Below are 18832 nucleotides of genomic sequence, written 5' to 3' on the forward strand. Positions count from 1 at the left end.
GTACAGTGCGGTAGTTCACGGCTGTGGCTACCTCTGTGTCGGAACTCGGCAGGCAGTCCGTCCATCCATAATTGTATTACAATATATACCACCTAACCGTGGTTTTTTTTTCATTCTTTATACCGTCATAGTCAGTCATACTAGTTGTTACGAGTATACTACTATCTCTTTATCAACCAGTGTACAGTGCGGTAGTTCACGGCTGTGGCTACCTCTGTGTCGGCACTCGGCAGGCAGTCCGTCCATCCATAATTGTATTACAATATATACCACCTAACCGTGGTTTTTTTATACCACCTAACCGTGGCAGTCCGTCCATAATTGTATACTAGTATCCAATCCATCCATCTCCATTGTTTACCTGAGGTGCCTTTTAGTTCTGCCTATAAAATATGGAGAACAAAAAAGTTGAGGTTCCAAAATTAGGGAAAGATCAAGATCCACTTCCACCTCGTGCTGAAGCTGCTGCCACTAGTCATGGCCGAGACGATGAAATGCCAGCAACGTCGTCTGCCAAGGCCGATGCCCAATGTCATAGTACAGAGCATGTCAAATCCAAAACACCAAATATCAGAAAAAAAAGGACTCCAAAACCTAAAATAAAATTGTCGGAGGAGAAGCGTAAACTTGCCAATATGCCATTTACCACACGGAGTGGCAAGGAACGGCTGAGGCCCTGGCCTATGTTCATGGCTAGTGGTTCAGCTTCACATGAGGATGGAAGCACTCAGCCTCTCGCTAGAAAACTGAAAAGACTCAAGCTGGCAAAAGCACCGCAAAGAACTGTGCGTTCTTTGAAATCCCAAATCCACAAGGAGAGTCCAATTGTGTCGTTTGCGATGCCTGACCTTCCCAACACTGGACGTGAAGAGCATGCGCCTTCCACTATTTGCATGCCCCCTGCAAGTGCTGGAAGGAGCACCCGCAGTCCAGTTCCTGATAGTCAGATTGAAGATGTCAGTGTTGAAGTACACCAGGATGAGGAGGATATGGGTGTTGCTGGCGCTGGGGAGGAAATTGACCAGAAGGATTCTGATGGTGAGGTGGTTTGTTTAAGTCAGGCACCCGGGGAGACACCTGTTGTCCGTGGGAGGAATATGGCCGTTGACATGCCAGGTGAAAATACCAAAAAAATCAGCTCTTCGGTGTGGAGGTATTTCACCAGAAATGCGGACAACAGGTGTCAAGCCGTGTGTTCCCTTTGTCAAGCTGTAATAAGTAGGGGTAAGGACGTTAACCACCTCGGAACATCCTCCTTTATACGTCACCTGCAGCGCATTCATAATAAGTCAGTGACAAGTTCAAAAACTTTGGGTGACAGCGGAAGCAGTCCACTGACCAGTAAATCCCTTCCTCTTGTAACCAAGCTCACGCAAACCACCCCACCAACTCCCTCAGTGTCAATTTCCTCCTTCCCCAGGAATGCCAATAGTCCTGCAGGCCATGTCACTGGCAAGTCTGACGAGTCCTCTCCTGCCTGGGATTCCTCCGATGCATCCTTGCGTGTAACGCCTACTGCTGCTGGCGCTGCTGTTGTTGCTGCTGGGAGTCGATGGTCATCCCAGAGGGGAAGTCGTAAGCCCACTTGTACTACTTCCAGTAAGCAATTGACTGTTCAACAGTCCTTTGCGAGGAAGATGAAATATCACAGCAGTCATCCTACTGCAAAGCGGATAACTGAGTCCTTGACAACTATGTTGGTGTTAGACGTGCGTCCGGTATCCGCCGTTAGTTCACAGGGAACTAGACAATTTATTGAGGCAGTGTGCCCCCGTTACCAAATACCATCTAGGTTCCACTTCTCTAGGCAGGCGATACCGAGAATGTACACGGACGTCAGAAAAAGACTCACCAGTGTCCTAAAAAATGCAGTTGTACCCAATGTCCACTTAACCACGGACATGTGGACAAGTGGAGCAGGGCAGGGTCAGGACTATATGACTGTGACAGCCCACTGGGTAGATGTATGGACTCCCGCCGCAAGAACAGCAGCGGCGGCACCAGTAGCAGCATCTCGCAAACGCCAACTCTTTCCTAGGCAGGCTACGCTTTGTATCACCGCTTTCCAGAATACGCACACAGCTGAAAACCTCTTACGGCAACTGAGGAAGATCATCGCGGAATGGCTTACCCCAATTGGACTCTCCTGTGGATTTGTGGCATCGGACAACGCCAGCAATATTGTGTGTGCATTAAATATGGGCAAATTCCAGCACGTCCCATGTTTTGCACATACCTTGAATTTGGTGGTGCAGAATTTTTTAAAAAACGACAGGGGCGTGCAAGAGATGCTGTCGGTGGCCAGAAAAATTGCGGGACACTTTCGGCGTACAGGCACCACGTACAGAAGACTGGAGCACCACCAAAAACTACTGAACCTGCCCTGCCATCATCTGAAGCAAGAAGTGGTAACGAGGTGGAATTCAACCCTCTATATGCTTCAGAGGTTGGAGGAGCAGCAAAAGGCCATTCAAGCCTATACAATTGAGCACGATATAGGAGATGGAATGCACCTGTCTCAAGTGCAGTGGAGAATGATTTCAACGTTGTGCAAGGTTCTGATGCCCTTTGAACTTGCCACACGTGAAGTCAGTTCAGACACTGCCAGCCTGAGTCAGGTCATTCCCCTCATCAGGCTTTTGCAGAAGAAGCTGGAGGCATTGAAGAAGGAGCTAACACGGAGCGATTCCGCTAGGCATGTGGGACTTGTGGATGCAGCCCTTAATTCGCTTAACAAGGATTCACGGGTGGTCAATCTGTTGAAATCAGAGCACTACATTTTGGCCACCGTGCTCGATCCTAGATTTAAAGCCTACCTTGGATCTCTCTTTCCGGCAGACACAGGTCTGCTGGGGTTGAAAGACCTGCTGGTGACAAAATTGTCAAGTCAAGCGGAACGCGACCTGTCAACATCTCCTCCTTCACATTCTCCCGCAACTGGGGGTGCGAGGAAAAGGCTCAGAATTCCGAGCCCACCCGCTGGCGGTGATGCAGGGCAGTCTGGAGCGACTGCTGATGCTGACATCTGGTCCGGACTGAAGGACCTGACAACGATTACGGACATGTCGTCTACTGTCACTGCATATGATTCTCTCAACATTGATAGAATGGTGGAGGATTATATGAGTGACCGCATCCAAGTAGGCACGTCACACAGTCCGTACTTATACTGGCAGGAAAAAGAGGCAATTTGGAGGCCCTTGCACAAACTGGCTTTATTCTACCTAAGTTGCCCTCCCACAAGTGTGTACTCCGAAAGAGTGTTTAGTGCCGCCGCTCACCTTGTCAGCAATCGGCGTACGAGGTTACATCCAGAAAATGTGGAGAAGATGATGTTCATTAAAATGAATTATAATCAATTCCTCCGCGGAGACATTGACCAGCAGCAATTGCCTCCACAAAGTACACAGGGAGCTGAGATGGTGGATTCCAGTGGGGACGAATTGATAATCTGTGAGGAGGGGGATGTACACGGTGATATATCGGAGGGTGAAGATGAGGTGGACATCTTGCCTCTGTAGAGCCAGTTTGTGCAAGGAGAGATTAATTGCTTCTTTTTTTGGGGGGGTCCAAACCAACCCGTCATATCAGTCACAGTCGTGTGGCAGACCCTGTCACTGAAATGATGGGTTGGTTAAAGTGTGCATGTCCTGTTTTGTTTATACAACATAAGGGTGGGTGGGAGGGCCCAAGGATAATTCCATCTTGCACCTCTTTTTTCTTTTCTTTTTCTTTGCATCATGTGCTGATTGGGGAGGGTTTTTTGGAAGGGACATCCTGCGTGACACTGCAGTGCCACTCCTAGATGGGCCCGGTGTTTGTGTCGGCCACTAGGGTCGCTAATCTTACTCACACAGCTACCTCATTGCGCCTCTTTTTTTCTTTGCGTCATGTGCTGTTTGGGGAGGGTTTTTTGGAAGGGACATCCTGCGTGACACTGCAGTGCCACTCCTAGATGTGCCCGGTGTTTGTGTCGGCCACTAGGGTCGCTAATCTTACTCACACAGTCAGCTACCTCATTGCGCCTCTTTTTTTCTTTGCGTCATGTGCTGTTTGGGGAGGGTTTTTTGGAAGGGCCATCCTGCGTGACACTGCAGTGCCACTCCTAGATGGGCCCGGTGTTTGTGTCGGCCACTAGGGTCGCTAATCTTACTCACACAGCTACCTCATTGCGCCTCTTTTTTTCTTTGCGTCATGTGCTGTTTGGGGAGGGTTTTTTGGAAGGGACATCCTGCGTGACACTGCAGTGCCACTCCTAGATGGGCCCGGTGTTTGTGTCGGCCACTAGGGTCGCTTATCTTACTCACACAGCGACCTCGGTGCAAATTTTAGGACTAAAAATAATATTGTGAGGTGTGAGGTATTCAGAATAGACTGAAAATGAGTGTAAATTATGGTTTTTGAGGTTAATAATACTTTGGGATCAAAATGACCCCCAAATTCTATGATTTAAGCTGTTTTTTAGTGTTTTTGGAAAAAAACACCCGAATCCAAAACACACCCGAATCCGACAAAAATAATTCGGTGAGGTTTTGCCAAAACGCGTTCGAACCCAAAACACGGCCGCGGAACCGAACCCAAAACCAAAACACAAAACCCGAAAAATTTCAGGCGCTCATCTCTAACACAAAGCCATTTGTGCAATGTAAAAATGGGATGTGTAAAATGTGCCTCACTGGGAGGCTCAGAAAGTGCTCCTGTATTGTGAGTTGAGCGTTATCGCCCGCTCCTGTGTTGTGTTACTGTAAGCATCTTGTGCTTGGAGCGGTCGTTAGGCTGTTCACGTGTAAGTGTAGTAGAGTGTAGAGATGGGTCATCCATGGCTTTTAGAGGTGCATCAGATATTTATTTACATGTCTCTGTAAGACACAGCTTGTGTGGTATATCATGTTGTGCCTAAGGCAACTGATCCAGTTGGTATTGATGATTATACCCACATGTTTGTGCCTCTATATGCTGGATTTTAAGTTGCACTTATATTAAGATTACTCAAGATACAGCCCCAGATATCTAAACTTACAGACCCATTTTCCGTTTAGCTCCACAACTAAATATTTTTCAGGTGTTCTGCAGGCATCACACGTTGCTGTGAGGACACATTACAAGAAGAATGGTCAATGCTGAATAGTGAACAACGCACAGACCAAAGTACAGGAGTTTATATGTACTGCCTGTTTTTGTGTCGGTGTCCCTATAGTCACCATTCTGATCATTTCATTGGCTACAGGTTCAATCAGAGCGGCTACCCCCCAGCCTGCAACCAGACAGTGACTGCTGATTGGTGGATAGCTAGAACCGTAGGAGGGTGTAAGTTGTAATTTTTTATTTATTCCCGTGAATGGGTGGATGTGAGTTGTTGCTGTTTCATATATTGTTTTAAGGGCTACTGATGTGAGAATAGAGGCTCTTTTAGATGTTCAGAAATGTTCTTTTGCAGCCGCTTTCACATGTAGGATTATGATTCCAGCCATATTGCATTTAACCCATTCCATTTGCTAACAGAATATCATCATGCCTAAAGGATCTTGGTGCCTGTGAACAGGACCACCCATATAAATTACAGGCCACCTGACAAATTTTGATCCTTGTGCCACCTCTCCTTGATAGATGAGTTTCAAAATGTTTGATCTCAATCTCAATATCTAATTAATAAAATTACATTTAGAGCAATCATCCTAAAGAATATTGGAGCGGTTAAAAAAAATAAGAGGTTGGTTATTAAAACACAGGCAAAGTTTCTTAACAATGTAAACTTCATGCAGTAATAGTTATAGAGATCTTTTTTATTTGCTTAAATGCCCCCAAATCTTCCTCTACTGGGTAAAACCATGTGGACTGCGGGTGGGGGGGAGGGGCAGATAGAACATGTACAGCGAGAGTTAGATTTGGGTGGGGTGTGTTCAAACTGAAATCTAAATTGCAGTGTAAAAAATAAAGCAGCCAGTATTTACCCTGCACAGAAACAAAATAATCCACCCAAATCTAACTCTCTCTGCACATGTTATATCTGCCCCACCTGCAGTGCACATGGTTTTACCCATTAGAGGAAAATATTGTTTTGCAATCAACCTTGAATTAAGCCCTATGTGGACATGTAGGCCACATTTACTCAGATGTCTCAGTAATGATATTACATCCCATTTTATACAATTATTCTCCTGAGATGTAACCTCTCCTGGGATCAGCAGTTAATGTACTGTAAGTAATTCACTCAATGGATGAAATGAATTGACTGAAGCTCATGTGAGGTGAATAAATTACAACGTGGGATGATTAAACAAGATCATTACACTGTCCAGGAATTAAACATTACTTGTATAACACAATCATTTGGATGTTTAGACACAAAATGAGTGACAACTGTTAGGACACTAAAGATTAACACTAACAAAAAGCCATCCTTGTATGATACACATTGTATCTGTACTCCAGGGAGTTCACTGTCTCCTCTATGACTATTCTATAACATATTTTTAGCTTTAGACCTCCTGGACTTGTCATGCACACAGTAATATTTTCATCCACCGGCAATTATAGAATTTCCACTACTCTCCCTGTAGTGTGTGTCCTGATGTCACTGCTATGTGAGTGCATTGTCATACATGAGTAAAGGTGCATACACACGGTGTGATACTGACTATGCATGATTTTGACTATGCGATATAGGTAATGTGCGATTTTGACTATACTTTAGTACTAGATAGTCAAAATTGACTTCATAGGCTGTATTTTCTTGCGATACTGATCCCGCAGGACCGCACATCGGTATTGCAAGCTGTGTACACATGGGTGGTCATTCCGAGTTGATCGCTAGCTGCATTCGTTCGCTGCGCAGCGATCAGGCAAAAAAACTGCACTTCTGCGCATGCGCGACGTACTATTACAACTAACGATGTAGTTTCACACAGGGTCTAGCGAAGCTTTTCAGTCGCACTGCTGGCCGCAGAGTGATTGACAGGAAGAGGGCGTTTCTGGGTGTCAACTGACCGTTTTCAGGGAGTGTTTGGAAAAACACAGGTGTGCCAGAAAAAATGCAGGCGTGGCTGGGCGAACGCAGGGCGTGTTTGTGACGTCAAAACAGGAACTGAAAAGTCTGAAGTGATCGCAAGTGATGAGTAGGTCTGGAGCTGCTCTAAAACTGCACACAAAAACTTTGTAGCCGTTCTGCGATCCTTTCGTTCGCACTTCTGCTAAGCTAAAATGCACTCCCAGTGGGAGGTGGCATAGCGTTTGCACGGCTGCTAAAAACAGCTAGCGAGCGATCAACTCGGAATAACCACCATGGTGCGATATGTGCTAACGTTTCTTGGGATTTTGACTACATAGTCAAAATTGCAAGGATATATCGCACCGTGTGTATACAATTTAAGATGAGCAGGTGGCCTGTGGGGAGAGACGATGAGCATAAAATAGGGTACTGAATTCTAGGCTCAGACAGAATTACTTAGTAACACTTCAATGAAAGCTAGTAAAATTTGTTGGGCTGCCTGGTAATGAGTATGAATATGCACCAATTAGTGCTGCTTCCTGGTAATTTATTTTTTTATAGTTTCTTATAAAGCACAGCATATTCCGTTGCACTTTACCATTAGAAATGAGTATGAATATGCAGTAATTAGTGCTGCTGCTTGGACTTGCATGTTGATGCCTGGAACTGCAGTTTCTTCAATGTGTGAATACAGTAGAAGACAATGTGCATGCAGGCTGACCTCAGATATATGCTATACGTGGTCGGATACATATAGGATACAACCAGAACGGGACTCACCTTCTCACCAATAGCTCCTGCTACACCATCATGGCCAGCGTCTCCCTGCACAAAGAGCAAATGGTCAGTGGATTCCCGTACAGAGTGCTAGGCATCCCTGCCCAATATCTGTCATTAACTGAAGATTCAAGTATCCACTTATACTATTTATAATTCCACTAATGCTGACAGTGACATGATCATGACAGAGCTAGCTTGAATAATGTTCTCCTGTTTTCCATGCAGATACAATATCTTCCATCAGGTACCCTCCAGTGTTTCTTCCCATGAGACTCTTTAAGTTTCATTGCACCTCACTTGTAAGACAGTAATGAGCCTGTCTGTAGCAACAATCGTGACCATTTAATGGGCTAACATATCTCAAAGAATAAGAACTAGTTTGTTATGGATCACTAATGGTTTCTAGCAGAGTAGCCTCAGATACTGTCTGATCCCAGACAGTGACCAGCCACAGACGGTGACCGTCTTCAGATTGTGACTGGCCTCTGATAGTGACCAGCCTCAGATAGTGACTGGCCTCATTCAGTGACTGGCCCCATTGATCGGCCTCAGGCAGTGACCAGCTTCACACAGTGACCGCCCCCAGACAGTGACTGGCCCCAGTGACTGGTCTCAGACAGTGACTGACCACAGTAATCGGCTTCAGATAGTGATGGGCCTCAGACAGTCACTGGACACAGAAAATGCCCGGCCTAACATATGAGACCATACTCAGATAGTGATCAGCCTCAGATACATACCTCCCAACATGACCCTCTCTAGGAGGGACAGAATGCTCTGCTCCTGGACTTCCCTCTTAATTTAAGACTGCCATCACCTTTCTTATCCCTTAGCCTGTTCAACACAGGTGCTGGCAATTATACATTAAGAGAAAAGTCCAGAAGCAGAGCATGCTGTCCCTCCTGGAGAGGGTCATGTTGGGAGGTATGCAGATATGAGACCAACCTCAGACAGTCACCGGCCTCAGATATGAGTCCAGCCTCCAATAGTGACTGGCCTCAGATATGAGACCAGCCTCAGATGGTGACCGGCCTCAGATATGAGACCAGCCTCAGATGGTGACCGGCCTCAGATATGAGACCAACATTAGATAATGACCGGCTTCATATATGAGACCAGCCTCAGTTAATCACTGGCGTCAGATATGAGACCAGCCTCAGATAGTGACCAGTCTCAGATATGAGACCATCCTCAGATAGTGACCAGCCTCATATATGAGACCAGCCTCAGATAGTGACTGTTCTTCAGACAGTGATTTGACACAGGAGCAGAGCAAGGTAATCCATTAGCTAAGGGAGGGACTGTGGGACCCAGATTACTCTAACTTGTATTTGCTGAGGGGCTAAGAAGGCTCAAACCAGTATCTTCGCTATGGTCTGCTGGATTTTTAATGGGGCTCTTCACAGAATATGGGCTGTGATGTACAGTATGTAATATGTCTATTAAGGCAATTATTAGGATATAGCTGTCTAATACTTGCCTGCATTGTAAAAATATCAGACATGTGAAGGTAACGCAGAAAATGTGCTTGAAATGCTGGAACTTCCAAGAATAGTGCATAGTCTTCCAACGCTGCAATCATGGTAGACAGAAACACAGGAATGGGGGAACACTCACCTTTAGCCCTGGTTTTCCAGTTGGGCCTCTCTGACCTCTTTCTCCTCTTGTGCCCTATACAGAAAAAAACGATAAACAGAATTGTAATTAGGAACTGTGACTGGCAATCTGTAGGCACATTGTGTCAGTGTGTGTGTGTGGTACTATTGGTTCAGCTGGCAATATGTTCCCCACTCTATATCATTGTTATCATAAATGTTCTTATAATAATACCCTGCAATGAATAAAACACATATCAATATATTTCAACTCTCACAACACATTTACCCATGCACATCCCCCCATTTCCCAAATGTAACCAGACACCTACAGTAAAACTACTGACTCCCCCAAAGAAGTCCATTCAGTTAGCAGCTTGGCCGCAAAGCGCCGTTCCAGTATAGCACATTGGGGATGGCAATATTGCTAATCTTTCCTTGCATCCCATAGACGTGCTCAGGAAAAGTCGTAATGCTAAGTCTAACGTAATTGACAGATGTGGGCGCAACCAGCCATTGTAGGATGTTCAAACGGCACATCACCACTAACTGAATCAGTCCACTACAATTATGTTATATAAGAGTATAGACCCTGCTGGGCACAGTGCTATAGTGGTCATGCCGCAGGGTAGGCATCATGTCATCCATGCCTATGTTCTAACAAACTAAGACACTTCTCTCTTTTTTCCACTTGCATTAATACCATTAGTTTCATATCTACCTTCATTTGTAATAATACATAGTATAAGATCTGCTTACCGAGGGTCCCCGCTGCCCGGCTGTTCCAGGCTGCCCGCCTCTTCCCTGAAGAATGAAACATAACATTATAGTAACAGTACACTGTGTTTATAAGGGACATATTACTCAGGCCTACACAATTGTCACTGAAATTCTCTGTCATTTGATGGCTTATTCTTATGGGTTTTGGCATGCTGATTTCAAGTATGACCACCAAATTTCTCCATCACCCAAGGTTTTTTGTTACACAGTGACTGCAAAAATATGGGGAAATAGGCAATAGCACAATAATACGTATTCTGGTTAAAACATATTTGTAAAAAAAAAATTGTATAATGCACATTTACAATTCCTTTCTCACAAAGCTTCTTTTGGTACTTTTTCTCTTGTAGACAGCTTTCGTCTTTGTGCAGCATCCAACAGAAGTCCACAATCATGTTGACGTTCCACCTAACCTGGCATCATCAATATCTTGATGAAATCTTTCCCCTGTTCTTCATTTACAGCACCAAGATTATGGGGAGATAGTCTAAATGCGAATTCAGGAAGTGTCCCTTTAAATTCACTGAGCAACCCCTCCTCCTATTACCCTTCTTTGCTCCTTCTTCAAAACTTGATCAAATTTTAGCATAAAAATGTTCTCATAGCGCTATAATTACATTTTTGTTTTAAAGCTTAATATAGTAATTCTGGAAACACTGAAATAAAAATGTGAGTTTTGAGGAAAGATGGTACATGATGGAAATTTTTTATTATGTTTTTTGAAAATAGCACCCAAAAACCTTAGAAAATCAACTATTGTTTTTAGACAACTTTTACATTGCAGGCCTGTGTTATTGGTGTACTGTTTATTATACAGGTTGAGTATCCCATATCCAACTATTCCAAAATACAGAATATTCCGAAATGCAGAATTTTTTGAGTGGAGTGAGATAGTGAAATCTTTGTTTTCTGATGGCTCAATGTACACAAACTTTATTTAATACACAAAGTTATTAAAAATATTGTATTAAATGACCTTCAGGCTGTGTGTATAAGGTTTAAATGAAACATAAATGAATTGTGTGAATGTACACACACTTTGTTTAATGCACAAAGTTATTAAAAATATTGTATTAAATAACCTTCAGGATGTGTGTATAAGGTGTATATGAGACATAAATGCATTCTGTGCTTAGACTTAGGTCCCATCACCATGATATCTCATTATGGTATGCAATTATTCCAAAATACGGAAAAATCCGATATCCAAAATACCTCTGGTCCCAAGCATTTTGGATAAGGGATACTCAACCTGTACCATCCAAAGTAGGAAATGTAACAACAACAAAATTAAGAAATATTCTTAAGGAAATCATAGGTGATGTCCACACAAATAAAGGATAGCACCCCCTCTTTATAATGTCCATTTTACCATGCCAATATTACATCACTAGATATATTGTTAACCAACAGGGCAGCAGACAAGTAGAGTGGTTTGGAGACAGATGGGGACATGTACTAAGCAGTGATAAAAGTAGATAAGTGAGCCAGTGGAGAAGCTGCCCATGGCAACCAATCAGCAGCTCTGTATACTTTTACAGTATGCAAATTATGTTACGTCAATGCTGATTGGTTGCCATGGGCAACTTCTCCACTGGCTCACTTCTCCAGTTTTATCACTGCTTAGTACACGTCCTCCAGAGTTTCTATATTAAAGACTGTTCCCCCAACTGCAGCCTCTTTTCCAAGACATTCCTTCCCTCCTTCTTTTGTCTGTGTTTAGGTGGCGTGAGTCAGCATCTGATCAGAAACCATGCTGTGCCAGCAGCGGTATACTCTCCTCTTCAGAAGGCCATTAGCTGATTTCCACCATGTACGTAGGTCAGCAGCACCACTTTGCCAGGTGGGTCATTCGGAATGATAAGAAAGAGTAGGCAGAAACCATTTGTTGGCACCTGTTTGGGTGAAAGTGTGGCCGCAGCTGGATTGCAGGCCCTCAGTGCAAGAGCGTGATCTGCCTGCTTTCTCCTTGCCACCATACGAGTTGCAAGTAGTAATGTTAGCAATAAATTGATGACCAAATTTAACGCCAGCCCTTGTCGTCTGTGTGATTATTTATTAGAGTTTATACTTGTATGACACTGTCTAGTAAATACATAGACAGCACATGCCTTTATAGTGTTTAATCATCTTGCTAACAGATAAGCAGTGTCGGTCTGGGGCATGAAGGAACCACCAGGGAATGCAGTGGTAGGGGCCCAAGTTTAAGGGCTGCGGGCAGCCACCAGAGGGTGCACGTCCAGCCACCACAGAGGGACTTGGCCAACCATTAGAGCGGACATGCAAAGAACAGGGCCCCATTAAACGGAAGGGGCAGGGGTGTGTCAGAAATCTGATTGGCAGGAGGGCTAATCTTAGTGTAGTTTCCATAGAAACAAACCAAGCTCCCAAATTTATCAATGAACCTGCTTCACCTCTAGAGGAGGGGGTTGGGCCCTCAGGCAGCGGAGCCTACAGGGGGTTTCCCCTCTACACCTGTCATCCAGTCTGACCCTGCAGATAAGTCTCTTTTATTAGCTTTCTACATAGAAATCCTCTTGTCATTAGGGGCAGATGCAATCACCCATTCTGTTCCCTGGCACACAATAAACTGCAATCTGCTGGAAATACTGACAAATTACCAGTATTGCGGGGTGAACTTTGAACGGCAAGCTGGGGAAATAGGTTTAACATTAAATACAGTCAATGTTACAGACTAAAGAATAGAAGCCGATCAGTATGAAATATTAACTGGAAAAAGACAGGACCTGGGGAAGAAAATCTGCTGAGGTTGGTCATAGATTAATAGAGGCATCTACAAAGGAAAGTGTAATGCATAACAGCCAGCCGGGCAGTGTACTCAGATTCCTCTGCAGCACATCTGTCCACAGGACTCCTGCACAGGAAATAGGCACAGTCTTACTACTGTCTGCTAGCTACTGTATAACGCCACTTGTACACAGCATTAACATAGAATTTGACGGCAGATAAGAACCACTTGGCCCATCTAGTCTGCCCCTTTTTTTTAACCTTTAGGTAATCTCAACCCTTTTTGAACCTTAATTCTTTGTAAGGATATTTATATGCCTATCCCAAGCATGTTTAAATTGCTCTACAGTCTTAGCCTCTACCACCTCTGATGGGAGGCTATTCCACTTATCCACTACCCTTTCTGTGAAGTAATTTTTCCTTAAATTTCCCCTGAACCTGCCTCCCTCCAGTTTCAGTGTATGTCCTCGAGTTCTAATACTTCTCTTCCTTTGAAGAATGTTTCCCTCCTGAACTTTGTTAAAACCTTTGGTATATTTGAAAGTTTCTATCATGTCTCCACTTTCCCTTCTCTGCTCCATACTATACATGTTAAGATCTTTTAGCCTTTCCGGGTAAGTTTTGTGATGTAGGCCATGCACCATTTTAGTTGCCCTTCTTTGTACACTACACTCTCTAATGTATTTATATCCTTCTGGAGATATGGTCTCCAGAACTGGACACAGTATTCCAGATGAGGCCGCACCAATGACCTATACAGTGGCATTATTACTTCTCTTTTTCTGCTACTGATTCCTCTTCCTATGCAACCAAGCATCTGACTTGCCTTTCTCATTGCTTTGTTGCATTGCTTTCCTGCCTTTAAGTCACTTGAAATAGTGACTCCTAAATCCCTTTCCTCCTCAGTAGTTTCCATTATAGTACCCTTGATACTATATTTAGCCTTTGGGTTTTTAAGACCCAAGTGCATGATTTTGCATTTTTTAGCATTAAACTGTAGTTGCCATGTTCTTGACCATTTTTCAAGTCTAGCTAGGTCATCAAACATTTGTTTTACCCCTCCTGGTGTGTCTACCCTGTTGCATATCTTTGTATCATCTGCAAAAAGGCATACTTTCCCTTCAATACCATTTGCGATGTCGCCAACAAAGATATTAAAGAGAACTGGTCCGAGTACAGATCCCTGGGGTACTCCACTGGTAACATTTGCCTCCATAGATTGCACTCCATTTACTACAACTGTCTGTTTCCTATCCTGCAACCAGTTTCTTATCATTTTAACTATTTTATAATCCACCCCCACACTTTCAAGTTTATTTATCAGTCTGCGATGTGGGACAGTGTCAAATGCCTTACTAAAGTCTAGATATGCTACATCTACAGCTCCCCCTTGATCTATTTTTTTCATCACAGAGTCAAAAAAGTCAATAAGATTTGTTTGGCATTATCTCCCACCAGTAAATCCATGCTGTTTTGGATCCTGTAAGTTGTTTGAATTAAGATATTCCACAACTCTTTCTTTTAGTAGTTTTTCCATTACTTTCCCTACTACTGATGTAAGGCTTACTGGTAGTTACTTGCTTCTTCCTTGCTTCCACTTTTGTACAGTGGAACTACATTTGCTCTTTTCCAGTCCTCTGGAATGGCACCTGTATTTAGTGACTTGTTAAATAATTCGGTTAATGGTGCCACCAGCACATCTTTTAGCTCTTTTAGTATCCTTGGGTGTATCCCATCTGGCCCCATTGATTTATCCACTTTTAGTTTTGAAAGTTCAGTTAGGACCTTCTCCTCTGTAAATGTACTTTCATCTACCTTATTTTTATGAATGTCCTTGCAACTTAACTCTGGCCCCTTCCCTTCTCCTTCTGTAGTAAATACTGAGCAAAAATAATGATTTAGGTGATCTGCTATTGCCTTGTCTCCCTCCACCAAATTCTCACTCTCTGGCCAGTATTTACTAAAAATCCAAGTTTGTCTGATTTGTGTTTTTTTTTCTAAGTCCCAATCCGGGAATTCACTAAGCACCAATCTCGGCAGTGTTTGGACTATTCGTAATGGTTTGAATGACAACGTTCAGAAATACGAATGAATAGACCATCGGTCAAACACGGCTGTTATTTCATAGAATACGGGCATTCACTATTCATTCGTATTTGGGTGTTAGTTTCTGAGTGCTCAAGTGCGGGTCTGTTTTTTTTCGATTCGTTAAAAAAAGCAGCAAAAAAATAGACCTGCTTTTTCCAGTCGAGTTTGGATAACCATGCACGGATCAGTGAGATCTGTGCATGGTTATCTATGGGAAAGGGTCTGTTTAGTGTAGAAACTGGGAAAAAAAAATTGCGTAGGGTCCCCCCTCCTAAGCACAACCAGCCTCGGGCTCTTTGAGCCGGTCCTGGTTGAAAAAATATGGGGTGAAAAATGACAGGGGTTCCCCCATATTTAATCAACCAGCACCGGGCTCTGCGCCTGGTCCTGGTTCCAAAAATACGGGGGACAAAAAGCGTAGGGGTCCCCCGTATTTTTGAAACCAGCACCGGGCTCCACTAGCCAGGTACATAATGCCACAGCCGGGGGACACTTTTATACTGGTCCCTGCGGCCCTGGCATTACATACTCAACTAGTCACCCCTGGCCGGGGTACCCTGGAGGAGTGGGAACCCCTTAAATCAAGGGGTCCCCCCTCCAGCCACCCAAGGGCCAGGGGTGAAGCCCGAGGCTGTCCCCCCATCCAAGGGCGGCGGATGGGGGGCTGATAACCTTGTGAAAAAATGTGAATATTGTTTTTAGTAGCAGTACTACAAGTCCCAGCAAGCCTCCCCCGCAAGCTGGTACTTGGAGAACCACAAGTACCAGCATGCGGTTGAAAACCGGGCCCGCTGGTACCTGTAGTACTACTACTAAAAAAATACCCCCCAAAAAACAGGACACACACACCGTGAAAGTATAATTTTATTACATACATGCACACCTACATGCACACCTCCATACACACATACTTACCTATGTTCCCACGAGGCTCGGTCCTCTTCTCCATGTAGAATCCTTGGGGTACCTGTGAAAAAAATTATACTCACATAATCCAGTGTAGAATCAGACCTTTGTATAATCCACGTACTTGGCAAAATAATAAAATGGAAACCCGACCACGCACTGAAAGGGGCCCCATGTTTACACATGGGACCCCTTTCCCCGACTGCAAGGACCCCCCCTGACTCCTGTCAAAGAGGGTCCCTTCAGCCAATCAGGGAGCGCCACGACGTGGCACTCCCTGATTGGCTGAAGGGACCCCCTTTGACAGGAGTCAGGGGGGGTCCTGGCAGTCGGGGAAAGGGGTCCCATGTGTAAACATGGGGCCCCTTTCAGTGCGTGGTCGGGTTTCCGTTTTATTATTTTGCCAAGTACGTGGATTATACAAAGGTCTGATTCTACACTGGATTATGTGAGTATAATTTTTTTCACAGGTACCCCAAGGATTCTACATGGAGAAGAGGACCGAGCCTCGTGGGAACATAGGTAAGTATGTGTGTATGGAGGTGTGCATGTATGTAATAAAATTATACTTTCACGGTGTGTGTGTCCTGTTTTTTGGGGGGTATTTTTTTAGTAGTAGTACTACAGGTACCAGCGGGCCCGGTTTTCAACCGCATGCTGGTACTTGTGGTTCTCCAAGTACCAGCTTGCGGGGGCGGCTTGTTGGGACTTGTAGTACTGCTACTAAAAAACAATATTCACATTTTTTCACAAGGCTATCAGCCCCCCATCCGCCGCCCTTGGATGGGGGGGACAGCCTCGGGCTTCACCCCTGGCCCTTGGGTGGCTGGAGGGGGGGACCCCTTGATTTAAGGGGTTCCCACTCCTCCAGGGTACCCCGGCCAGGGGTGACTAGTTGGGTATGTAATGCCAGGGCCGCAGGGACCAGTATAAAAGTGTCCCCTGGCTGTGGCATTATGTACCTGGCTAGTGGAGCCCGGTGCTGGTTTAAAAAATACGGGGGACCCCTACGCTTTTTGTCCCCCGTATTTTTGGAACCAGGACCAGGTGCAGAGCCCGGTGCTGGTTGATTAAATATGGGGGAACCCCTGTCATTTCTTCCCCCATATTTTTTCAACCAGGACCGGCTCAAAGAGCCTAAGGCTGGTTGTGCTTAGGAGGGGGGATTTTTTTCAGAATTTTTAAGACTTTAATCAACTTTTTAAGGTACACAATGAAGCCCTGCACGGATCTCACTGATCCGGCTGGGATTCCTTGTGTTTTGTCAGGCAGTGTTTTACTCATCACTCCCATAAAACACTGCCTGATATTATGAATCACATCGACATCGGAAAAAACAATTGTGCAAAACTCGGCAGCTTAGTGAATGATCGTATCAGGATTCAAAAAGTTGCAGTAAAATGCACCCGATACCATTCGAGTTCAAACACCCTTCAAAACGGCCAAAACACGAATCTTTGTAAATATACCCCTCTGTCTTAAGTCTTATTATTCCTCCATTTGATTTTCTCCTTTCATTTATATACTTAAAAAAAGTTTTGCCCCCTTTATCTACTGACTGAGCCATTTTCTCCTAGGCTTCTGCCTTTGCACGTCTGATCACTTTCTTAGCATCCTTCCGTCTGTCAAGATACACCTCTTTGTCATTATTATTTTGGGTCTGTTTGTATTTCCTAAAAGCCATCTTTTTTGCTTTCACACTAGTTGATACTTCTTTTGTGAACCACACTGGCTTCCTTTTCCTGGTGCTTTTCCTAACCCTTTTGATACAAAGGTCTGTTGCCCTTAGTATTGCACTTTTCAGTTTTTCCCAGCTCTCCTGCACCCCTTCCAAGTTCCTCCAGTCCACCAATGAATCACTTAAACATCTCACCATTTTGCAAAGTCAGCATTTCTAAAATCCAACACCTTTGTTTTTGTGTGACAGGAGTTGGACCCTGTCTTTATACTAAACCATACTGCTTGATGATCACTGGATCCCAGGTGCTCACCCACATATATGTCTGATATCCTGTCACCATTTGTAAGAATTAAATCTAATATTGAGTCTTTGCGAGTGGGCTCCCTCACCAATTGCTTGAGAGATGCTCCCTGTAAGGAATTTAGAAATTTGCCACTTGTAGCTGAACTTGCAAAGGACCCCTCCCAATTTACATCAGGTAAATTAAAGTCTCCCATGATTATGACTTCTCCCTTTAAAGCCATTTTAGAGATGTCCAACAATAGGTTCCTGTCCAAATCCTGCCCCTGGCCTGGTGGTCTATAGATCACCCCAATGCGAATAATGTCCTTCTCCCCGGTTTCTGTGGTGACCCAAAAAGCCTCAGTTTTGTCCTCAACATTTTGTATTAAAGTAGCATTTATGCTTTTTTTCACATACATTGCTATCCCTCTTCCTATTCTTCCCATTCTTTCCTTCCTAAATAAATTGTATCCTGGTATAGCTATATCCCAGTCATGATTCTCATTGCACCATGACTCAGTAATTGCGACAATATCCAGGTTATCCCTTGTCATTATCGCAATTAGCTCTGGAATTTTGTCTCCTACGCTCCTAGCATTTGCACACATAGCTTTAAGAATTTTTTCTGTGCATCTGTTATTAGTAGCCATGTCCAGACAGTACAAAATAAATGTCAAGTTTAAAGTTGAAATTACCTGTTTGGTGATATTGTTCAGTGTTTGGTTTTTTTTTTTTTTCACTAATCAGGAATCACACTCTGTCCTTTACACCACGACTACAACTCACTATATGTAAAGATATAGTACACCTGTCCACAATGGCCAAATGGCCAAAGGAGGTAAACACCAGATAGCATGCAGTAATAAACTGTTTCACTGAACAACTTCCCCACACATGCAATGCCAATTACAAGCAAATCATTACATCAAAAACATACATGAGTTTGCATAAGAGAGAACTGTAGTGAGCAGATTGGGGCTGTCT

The 18832-nt window shown here is 44.1% G+C and overlaps 1 protein-coding gene across 2 annotated transcripts in view; it reads right to left on the reverse strand.

Moving 5' to 3' along the window:
* The window catches only part of COL5A3 (collagen type V alpha 3 chain), a 331866-nt gene that overhangs the window by 74662 nt on the left and 238372 nt on the right, over positions 1 to 18832 (reverse strand). For both annotated transcript variants that reach the window (XM_063931487.1, XM_063931486.1), the window contains 3 exons: positions 10123 to 10167; positions 9386 to 9439; positions 7769 to 7813 (listed from right to left, as the gene is read on the reverse strand). In XM_063931487.1, the coding sequence (XP_063787557.1) occupies positions 7769 to 7813; positions 9386 to 9439; positions 10123 to 10167 (144 nt within the window). The remainder of the gene's footprint in view (positions 1 to 7768; positions 7814 to 9385; positions 9440 to 10122; positions 10168 to 18832) is intronic.

This window comes from Pseudophryne corroboree, chromosome 6 (genome assembly GCF_028390025.1).
Source record: "Pseudophryne corroboree isolate aPseCor3 chromosome 6, aPseCor3.hap2, whole genome shotgun sequence".
Classification (NCBI taxonomy): Eukaryota; Metazoa; Chordata; class Amphibia; order Anura; family Myobatrachidae; genus Pseudophryne; species Pseudophryne corroboree.